The sequence below is a fragment of the Papaver somniferum genome, chromosome 9, assembly GCF_003573695.1.
Source record: "Papaver somniferum cultivar HN1 chromosome 9, ASM357369v1, whole genome shotgun sequence".
NCBI lineage: Eukaryota > Viridiplantae > Streptophyta > Magnoliopsida > Ranunculales > Papaveraceae > Papaver > Papaver somniferum.
In genome coordinates this window covers 5179107-5189832 of record NC_039366.1, presented here as the reverse complement: position 1 = coordinate 5189832, position 10726 = coordinate 5179107, and the positions used below count along the sequence as shown (strand labels likewise).

Here is a 10726-nt window from a genome sequence, read left to right as displayed (position 1 = left end):
ATCTTCAGTGAGAATAATATCATCATCACTTGAGTGTGAACTTGAAGAAGAGGGGTAAAATGTCTTCCGCTTCTTAGACAGGCTCTTGGAAGAAGATTTAGAAGCGGTTTTGTTATATCTGAGTTTACCCTTACCCTTTCCTTTAGCGCCCACATCTTCCACCTACGCGAATAATGAAAGATAAGAAACACAGGCAAGAATATTGTTAAAATTAAACAAAGAGTATTTCTTACTTCATTATCGTGCGAAGGTGACATATGAGGCAAATTTTTAGTCTTTTTTGCCTGTTGGGCAATCTGAAACCAAAGAAACTTATAAGAGAAATTAAGGACAAAATAATTAAAAGAAAAGAAAAAGGAAGAGATGAAAGTAGCATACCACTTTAGCTTCTTCATAACATCTGAATACCCAAGGATCTTAAGCAGGTAATCCCACAGGAAGGGGAAGGGTTGAGGCATCTCCACTTCTGCCAGTTATGTAGGGGCCCACTAAAATGATGGGGAAATCCAACCATTGAGTATCGTTTGACCTACGAGCAGTGTTATTCGTAGAGTCATGGAAGTCAACATCTCGCATGATTTTTTCATTCTCCGAGAGACCATCCTTTCTTGACAAGCGAATACCCCACTTAGATGACCCATTCTTCATGATAACAACCTCATAGTTCTTGAAAAAATCCTCAAGGTATAATATGCAGGATTGATTTACTTATGGGCATGTTCTGGCTTTCGTACTTCTACTGGATAAAGAGATTCTAATCCAGCCGCGCGACGAGCATATTCCATGGTTATTCTAATGCAGTCACCGCTTAGTTGAAATATACCCAGCGAGAACCTCGCATCCGATAGAATTTCGTAAAACAAGGGAATTTGAGGATTATAAAGAGGAATATGAAGACCAACGAGAAGTTGTCCTACTGAAATGATGATCTTCTGGTTCTTCCATTCTTCGAGAGAAAACCATTTAGGTCCGAGCGTAGATGAAGGTTTTGATCCAAGAAGGATAGATAGTGAGAAGCCTCTTTCACCAAATTCTTTTTCATTCTTTAAAATTCTCTTTCGTTCTTCCAACCAGCTTGAGGCATTTTTAGTATGGGAATGAGAAATGATGGAAAAATAATTAAAGATGATGATCAGGATGATCAACTTACGAGAAGTGAGAAATAAAGTGCGAAAATGAAGAAAGAAAAGAGAAAAAAGGGATGAGAATGATGAAACAGGAAAAAATGATAATCAGCTTGAAGATTTAATCAACCAAGAAGAGCAGCAGCAGAAAAAAAATCGAAGGAAAAAAGGAGAGGGTAAAAAAAGGAAAGAAGAAGACGATCGAGAGTAAATAAAAAATTTACTACTGATTCCCAAGATATTTACTCCATTAATGTGATGATTGGAAATGAACGGATAGGAAGAGGCGGTTACAAAAGACGTGTCAGATAATGAATGGTTGAGAAGACACGTGTAAGTTTTCATGCCTAAATCAGGGGAATATGTCGGTAGAAAATAATACGAAAAGGTGAATGGGTGCGAAAGAATAAATCAGAGTTTCTCATATCGCTCTTTCTCTAAAAAGAATAGTATGAGAAGAGGCAAAATGTAGGAGTAGAATACCGCACGCCTATCAGATATGCGAAGTAATGACCATCAAGACTGAGCGAAGGCGACCGCATATAACATATCTGGAATGACGCATCAGATGACGTCAGCTTAATCACGAGTAAAGTGTGAAGCGCTATGCAGTATTAAGAGTACGTGCAAGAAGAGTCAATGTAAGCGTATGTTAATGACGCACGCCAGATCTGAAAATAAGGGCTTTATTAACTGTCATCCACTATGTAAACTCCTATATAAGGAGTTGAGCGATCTTGTATGGAGGGAGATCTTTTTGAGAGCTTAGATAAAAAAATTTAGGAGAAAGAAAGATTATTTGGAGAGCAAGTTAGGGTTTCTTCATCTCTTTGTATCCAATTTAAAGATTTTAATGAATGTTCTTGTGATTTTTATGGAGATTACTTAGATTATTCTATATATTTTAGCTAGGATGGGGTTGTAAGATTCTCACTAACTACAGGATGGAAACCTTCTGAGGTGTTGAACGGCTCAACTGAACCCTGATTGATTTCTTGAACGGCTCACGGAAAAAAGCGCTAGAAGCTTTTGTCCCTGCACTAGAGCATATTGTTAATCACGCAAACCAATCGGTCACCTGGAACGACAAAAGTTACATAAAATAAAAAAAAATAGAAAGACAGACTCTCTCGGTCATGACATGATACCATAAAATGGTCAGCTCGGCTGCTTCTATTCCAAAATGGATACTTGTTTGAGACAACCTTTATATAGTACCCACAAACAGTTAAATCCATGTTCATGGTATTGATGGATTTGGTGCGAAAATGAGCCGATTATATGGCATTTGATTTCTTAACTGCTAAGCTCATAATTGGTTCATGTAAACGTCCACATAGATCAATTATCCCAGTGGAAAAATGCAAAAGCTTTCGGTGTAATTTTAACCTAGAACCTTTTTCTTTGCTTCTGTGAGCACTTGTAGGACCGACTTTTTTGGTACAGTGTTAGGAATCGATCTATGTGTGTACCATACTCATCGATTCTTATAATTAGGCTATATAATAAGTAATATACACCAATTCTGAGTGTTCTTCCTGAATTAAAATATCAATCCAGAATCGGTCTACGAGTAGATGAACGTCTACGAGTAGATGAACGTCTATCGATTATGGGTTGATGTTTTTCCAAAAAATTAGAAAAGGTTTCTTGTTTTGACTATGAATTAACACTAGTAGATTTCTAGATTAACAATATTTAACATCAATTAATCACCTGAATTAATACTAACTAATTATGTGTAAATTAATCATTAAGTAAAATAGTTAAATAAGGGGTCTTCTATTTCACTTTAAAATGTCTTATTTTTTCTTCTAGTACGCCTCCAATAAAATCTATCTACCCCAATCTAGCCACGTTTATTTTTTCAATCTGTTGAGAAAGATAAAATTTTTACACAAAATTGGTTAAAAAGACCAAAATTATCAATTTCTGAGTAAAAAAGACATGTAAAATGTGATACTGTTTCAATGGACGAGAATGTAAAAATAGTTAGGATGTAAACAGTTTCATCCTACCCATTTTGAAATATTTTTTCTTATTTTTAATTTACATCAGGATGCATCCAGTTTCATCCTCGCTCTTTTTCAAGTTTAAGCCAGGATGAATCCAATTTCATTCTTGCTTTTTTTGTGTCCATTTTACCCATACTAATTTTTACTCGTCCATTTAAACCAAGTTTTAAAAATATTTGGACAAATGACCATTTTCGGAATTTTTTATCATTACAAAACTAAATAAATCGACCACAGAGCTTATGATAAAAAGTTTAATGCCATTCAGCATTTGTTCCATTTTTTATTGAAGAGAATGAGAGAACGAATAATTCCAGCTGCGGAATGTAAGAGGAGTTTGGGATCAAATTTTTTTTGTTATTTTTTTTGCACATAGCTAATTAGAACGAACGACGAAGGCAGTATCTAGCCACCTCTTATCTTCAATCTTCCACGAAAGAACGAGAAACTCAAGTACAGTAGGTTTAGTTGAGCAATAATTCTGCATATCAAAATCAAAAGGAAAAAAAATATCCCAAGAATTCTCTTAGAACATGATTTGATCGAAGTTGTGTATATTATGGAACAGTACTTCAGTAGTTCCACATGCTTAGATCAGGATGTCCACGTATCTATTGGACTTTTCATGTAAAAACTAGCTGCACGTTAGATAATTGAGATATAAGTGGCTACCTTGGGCGCTCAAGCGGAATCGTGTGGATCCTGTTCATATATTTTGTCTCCTGTGAATATTATTCAAGCGGGCTTATTATTGTTCGTTTTCTTGGGTGATTATAATCACTATAATACAATGGTGGTGAGATGCATCATTTTTTTCTACTATCTAGGTATAACCGAGTATTTGTGATTGTGATATCTGTGGCTACGTATCCAAGGCGTTCAAGTACATGATGTTACTATCATTTTTGTCTCGCATGAATAATTATTCAAGTGGAAAATTTAAGATTCTTTCGATATACATAAAACTCGGTTCTATCATGAGATATTGATTTTATTCCAGTTTGGCAGTTGCCTTAGTGTCGCATTCTGTACAGCTGTATGATATGATTTTGCGACTTATATATCAATCATAGTACGTACTAAGTGATGTCACTAGTCAAAAACTGAGTGATATCACTCATCATAGCTGTGACTTGTATATACTGCATCCAGAAGCTAGTGGAAGGAATTGTGCCATATGTAGATAAGTATATCTTGTGCCGTTTGTAGATAAGTATATCTACAGAAAGATCATGGTTTGAGTTCTCCAAATGACAGATCCAACTAACAACACAGATGTTTTTGTAGTATGGCTCACATCCAGAATCAAGTGGTAGGAATGTTCTCCAAATGACATATCTAACTAACAACACTGATGTTTTTGTAGTATGGCTCACATCCAGAATCAAGTGGAAGGAATTGTGCCATTTGTAGATAAGTATATCTACAGAAAGATCATGGTTTGAGTTCTCCAAATGACAGATCCAACTAACAAAACTGATGTTTTTGTAATATGGCAGCTATGGCCTATGGCTCACAATTTTCTGCGCGAGCTAGTGTTTTGGTTACCAGGCCACCACAAGTGACCATCATCTACTAATGTGGTGGATCACCTCAGCCATGAGAGTTTATCTTTCACCAATAATTGAAGAGTGAAAGAATGCTACCCATGAGATTAATCTTGGTATACGTATCTTTAATACAAGATCTTTAGTATACTAGTATCTCTTTATTAGGCGGATCGAACGAAACGAGGAAGGACTCTGTATGTGTGACTTTGTGTCAATATGGGACATGACTTTTTTTCTTTTCCAGTTTGATAAAAAAGATTGGATTTGGTATCATACCCTAAAAATTTTCAAATTGTCCCACCCTTTTATTCAAATTATTATAACTCCTTATATATCCTACTTTTTAGGAGTATAATTGGCAACTAAACTTTAATAAAACATATATCTACAAATCCGTGCCTTCAAATTTTACAAATTTTATCTTGTTGTAATGGTCTTAAAAAACTCTACCAAATAAGTACAAACAACAATATCAAATTTAGAGTTTTTACGAGAAATCAGAAGTATTTATTACTTTAGTCAAAATTTCCGAAAATTAAATGTATCCATTATGCAAACCACCACAAAGGATATATAATACTTTATGTAGCCATATTTTGGTTTATGCATCAACTTATTTTCGGTTGCAACTAATAAAACGATGTACTCTCTCCGTTTTTTTAAAAAAAAAGTGATTCTTTCAGTTTAGGTACAATTTTTGAAAATTGAATTTATAACCATTATGCAAACCACCACAAAGGATGCATAACACATTATGCAACCATATATTGGTTTATGCATCAGCTATTTTTCCTTTTTAGGAAAAGTGATACTTTCACCCCGTGCCGGGAAAAATGATATTTTCACTCCGTATCGGGAAAATTGATACTTTCGCATCGTGTCAGGAAAAATGATATTTTGGCGACGTGTCACGAAAAATAATATTTTGCACCGTGTCAGGAAAAAATGATACTTTCGCGCCGATTTCTTTGGTCGGCCGTCCTTCCCAGGCATCGGTCATTTAGTATAATAATATTTATAATAATTAAAAAGAAGAAGAAGATTGATAAATTATTTTCTAGGTAAAGTCTCGGAGAGATACGGAGAAAACTGGTTTTTACACGGCATGTTAGCCGATCGCAGTTTGCTTCTCTGAATTTTCTTTGGCTCGGTTTTTTTTTTTTTTTTTGTCTTGGGCGCTAATGTGACTAATCTACCGAGGCATAGTCAGACGCAGCAACAATCTTCGAACTTGTGTATAAAACTGATTTCTCTAGCCTTATGATTCTTCATCATAGTTTCCAGACGGCGATGTTTGGGTTAACGTGAAAACATTCCAAAAATGAAACAAATATCTTTTTTTTTTTTGATCGATCAAAGAGAATGAAACAAATATATATATCTTCTCTTCAGCGCCAATACAATACTCAACTGCACAGCGGTATGCTTATCATTTTCTATGGAAGCACTAGGTCGCAAGAATTCCTTATATAATACCGTCCCTCTTTAGCCATCACATATCATTTCCACTACGTCTCCAATCCTCTCCTTCTCTCTTTTTAATTTACTTTCACTTTTGAAATCAAAAATTTCTTCTTGGTTCGATATCTTGACGTAGTTTTTAGGATATGACTTCATCAGCGTCAGATATCCCAAGATGGACTCCCAGTGCAAGCCCAAGTAGATCACCGCCAACACCACTTTCTCTAAGTAAGGAAAAAGGTAGCTTTGCTGATCATGATCAAGTAGAAGATGAAAGTCTGCAAAGTACTTTTCCATTTATGAGTACCAATCATCCGCTGCAGCAGCAGCAAGAGCGGTATCATTATGGGGATCAACCTGCTAATAGTAATAACATAAAGGTTGTTAACGTTCCTTTAAGAGTTAACGGCCATCAATCAGAAGAATTAATGAAGAGTCGTTCATTTGTAATGGAGATGGAACCAATATCCGAAGGTAGCGTTGTGTTGACATGGGAAGATTTATGCGTTCGTGTACCTCCGGGGTCGACTGGTAAGGGTAATGATAAAACTATCATTGAAGGGCTAAATGGGTATGCTCAACCTGGTGAGGTCTTAGCTATAATGGGTCCTTCTGGTTCTGGAAAGTCGACTCTTCTTGATACATTAGCAGGTAATTAGTTAGGCAAACTTACCTGGTAAGTTCTTATATCCATGTCAACGGATTACGCATAAATATAGTTTCTTATTTGATTATTGTGTAGCACAAATTAATAATAGAGTCGATGATGGAGCCGTTCCAAATTAAACTGGGTCTGGCCATTGACTTAATATGAAAGAGACTAATTCTTTAAATGCAGGGAGATTATCTTCAAACACAAGGCAATCAGGTGTGATACATGTAAATGGTCTAAAACAAAGGCTTTCTTTTGGGACGTCGGTAAGAGCAATAAGTCTTAATCGATTGCATACTTTCTAATGGTTGTCTGAAATTCCATGCGCACAAAATTCATCGCATTCACCTTAACCAACACATCTTCAATATATAGGCTTATGTAACTCAAGATGATACATTGACAACGACATTAACGGTTATGGAAGCCGTTTACTACTCTGCTTTGCTTCGATTACCTGACTCTATGTCAACATCGGAAAAGAAGGAGAGAGCAGAGACAACTATAACAGAGATGGGATTGCATGAAGCTAGGAGCACAAGAATAGGAGGGTGGAACATTAAAGGTCTAAGCGGTGGACAAAAGCGAAGAGTAAGCATTTGCATAGAGATTTTAACACGTCCAAAACTTCTCTTTCTGGATGAACCTACAAGCGGTCTAGATAGTGCCGCATCTTACCATGTAATGAATAGAATCGTAAAACTTTCACGACAATATGGAATGACTGTTATTGCTTCTATTCATCAACCAAGTAGTGAAGTCTTCGATCTCTTTCACAATCTTTGTCTACTCTCTTCTGGTAGAACTATTTACTTTGGCCCAGCTTCTGCAGCGAATGAGGTAATCTAATCAAAATTTAACATTTGATCATTATGACTTTCACTGATCTTATTCGTCATTTAATATTAGTTTGCGGCTGGGTTCATACTACTTTTGTATTTCTGACTATATATACATGTATGCAGTTTTTTGAATTGAATGGATTCCCTTGCCCAATTATGAGGAACCCGTCGGATCACTACCTGAGAACAATCAACAAAGACTTTGATCAAGTAAGAATATCTTACACCTACGTACATTTGATGGGAGGATTGATATTTCAATAACATCTTCCATATCCGCAAAACCAAAAGTTTTAATAGATCAATATTTCTTTCTAGGACATCGAACATGGTTCTGGTGGCAAAGTAACATCAACTGAGGAAGCAATCAATTCACTTGTGGAGTCATATAGGTCATCACCAATCTTCCAACAAGTCAAACAACGAGTATCGGATCTATATATAAAGGTATTAACACAGTAACTAAAAAAATCTTATTGTGGATAGTATATACTATATAGGATTCATCTTTTAATTACTAAAGATTTGCTTGTTTAATTTGATAGAAAGGGCGTATGTTAGAAAAAGGAAGCCAAGCGAGCTTCTTAACACAATCAGTTGTTCTTACCAGAAGGTCCTTCGTGAACATGTACCGTGATTTGGGTTACTACTGGTTACGGTTAGGAGTCTACATTGCGCTATGTCTCTGTGTTGGTACGATATTTTTCAAAGTTGGTAACAGTTTTGGTTCAATTCAGGTAATGAGCGAAAACACACCAGCTCTCAAGTTCCTATACTCCAATAATCTGATTTTCGAAATAAACATTCGCATCAACTGGGTAATTTTTGTAGGCTAGAGGTGCGATGCTTATGTTTGTAGCTGCATTCTTAACTTTCATGGCAATTGGGGGATTCCCTTCTTTCGTGGAGGACATGAAGGTACGTTTCGATATATATCTTTATACCATTTGAAAGATTGCATATTTTATTTTATTTTCAGCATAATTTTTCACTTTTCTTTGCATTTACAAATTCAGATATTTGGCCGAGAAAGATTAAATGGTCATTACGGGGTTGCAGCATTTGTTGTGGGAAATACACTATCTTCAATTCCATACTTGCTTATGATCTCATTGATACCAGGAGCCTTAGCTTATTACCTAGTTGATCTTCACAAGGGAGCTGAACATTTTCTTTTCTTTGTTTTATTACTTTTCGTGTGTATGATGTTAGTTGAGAGCTTAATGATGATCGTTGCAAGTATAGTACCCGATTTTCTTATGGGTATAATCACTGGAGCTGGAATTCAAGGTGTGATGATGTTAAATGGTGGGTTCTTCAGACTACCAAATGATCTTCCAAAACCATTTTGGAAGTACCCAATGTACTACATTGCCTTTCATAGGTACGCAAATGAAGGGTTCTACAAGAATGAGTTCCAAGGACTTCATTTCCCTAATAGTCAAGGGTCATCGACAATGATCAGCGGCGAGGAAATTTTGAAAAATACCTGGCAAATGCCAATGGGCTACTCAAAATGGGTTGATCTTGCTGTTCTATTTGGAATGGTGGTTCTGTACAGACTAATGTTTTTTAGCATTATTAAGATGTCTGAAAAGATGAAATCCAGTATAAGACAACACAATATTCCAAATTCAAGCACTAGTGATGCAGATAACATGCAATAGCCGCCTGACGGGAGGTTAAAGACACCACTGTCCGTCTTCAAACAGCTTGTGAGGGGTCTATTTGGATGAAAATTGGGCTCACGATCAGGACATGTTACTTAGCCAAACCCCCTTCGTTTGTTGTTTTTCTTTTCGTTTTCTCTTTAATAAAATTGCTCCCTCTATGATATTTAGCTTGAGCCAAAAAGGATAAAACAAACAAAAATAATCCAAGCACTAGTTAGCTAGTTTTTATATAATGTGCTAGGCATGATTCATTTCCACTTCTCGGTACTTGATTTATATATATATTTCTTGTTGGAATTACTTGTTTAGTTTTGCAACGGTATGATGTAAAGATAAATAAACATAATCGTAACTTCGGAACTTAATGAATTGTATAACCAGGCGTAATTCTTTTAAGTGGGAATTGTACGTGATACTTTTTTTTGTTGCAAAACCTAGTGACGGATTAATAAATGTCCTCTCTATATATCTAAAGACTTAAAGGCCTAGAGACAAATGGTGAGGAAACCCTCGCTTCCTATTGATTGAAATCGGCTTTTTTTTGAGTTTTGTGAAACAAGCGTCTTTTTTCGAGGACACTTGTCAACGTATGATTGGTTTAAAAAGATAGGAAAAAGATTAGAAAAAGGAAACCAATTTAAAATTGGAATTCATGAAGTGACAATATTGAGGTGAGGACACTTGACAACCGTATGATTGGTTTAAAAATTACAAACCTAAAAGAAATCATAACTTGCAGTTTGGAATTTTATGAAAGTCGAAATTCAACTTGGAGATCCAATAATTATTATATTATGACTATTTTGTTCAAATTAATACTCCCTCCGTCCCTGTATAAAAGGCGGAGAAGTGTAAATCTCGTCAAATAAGAAAAAATTTAGTTTTCCTAAATTTTCCTAATACTACCTGATTTGCCCATATTTATTGTTATGGTAATTAATGAATATATCTTCAAATAAGAAAACTGTGTGTTCATTGGAAGGTTACCCATATTAAATATTTTGTTACTTAAAAGAGCCTATATACTCCGTGAAGAAAAAAAAACTCGAACCATTCTCTTCGTCTTCCACCTCCTCCCCTAGTTTTTTGTTCAATCCCATTGATGATCAACAATTCTTCTGTTCTCTCTTCATAAACCAAAATTTTACCCATAAACCAAGATATATTGGAGGCAAAACGTTGGAGCCAAAATTTTAAACCAAAATTTTGAAATTTCAAGTTTCCAAATGTTAATCACAACCAACAGGAGCTCAAAATCAATCAAATTTTTCTGAGTAAATTTCAAAATTTGAAATTTTCAGAATTGCTTAATTGGTTTGAAATTTCTTTTTTGGAGCCAAAATTATCTCCAAATTTAAAGTTAAAAATATTTACTGTTTCTATAAATATGGTGTTAGAAATCTTTTGTT

General features: G+C 35.3%; 1 protein-coding gene across 1 annotated transcript; it reads left to right on the top strand.

Annotated features, from left to right (window-relative positions):
• The first annotated feature begins 6087 nt into the window (after window positions 1-6087).
• On the top strand, window positions 6088-9677 carry LOC113314128 (ABC transporter G family member 11-like). The gene is made up of 8 exons (XM_026562899.1): window positions 6088-6801; window positions 6989-7068; window positions 7178-7642; window positions 7768-7854; window positions 7963-8091; window positions 8190-8381; window positions 8476-8562; window positions 8661-9677. The coding sequence occupies exons 1-8, from the start codon at window positions 6297-6299 to the stop codon at window positions 9309-9311; spliced, it is 2196 nt and encodes a 731-aa protein (XP_026418684.1). The 5' UTR covers window positions 6088-6296; the 3' UTR covers window positions 9312-9677.
• The last annotated feature ends 1049 nt before the right edge of the window (window positions 9678-10726 follow it).

Excerpts from the sequence above, each read along its gene's own strand:
- LOC113314128 (XM_026562899.1), top strand. The coding sequence starts at position 6,297 with ATGACTTCATCAGCGTCAGATATCCCAAGATGGACTCCCAGTGCAAGC. Across the intron at positions 6,802-6,988 it reads TCTTCTTGATACATTAGCAG|GGAGATTATCTTCAAACACA; the intron begins GTAATTAGTTAG and ends CTTTAAATGCAG. Across the intron at positions 7,855-7,962 it reads TCAACAAAGACTTTGATCAA|GACATCGAACATGGTTCTGG; the intron begins GTAAGAATATCT and ends ATTTCTTTCTAG.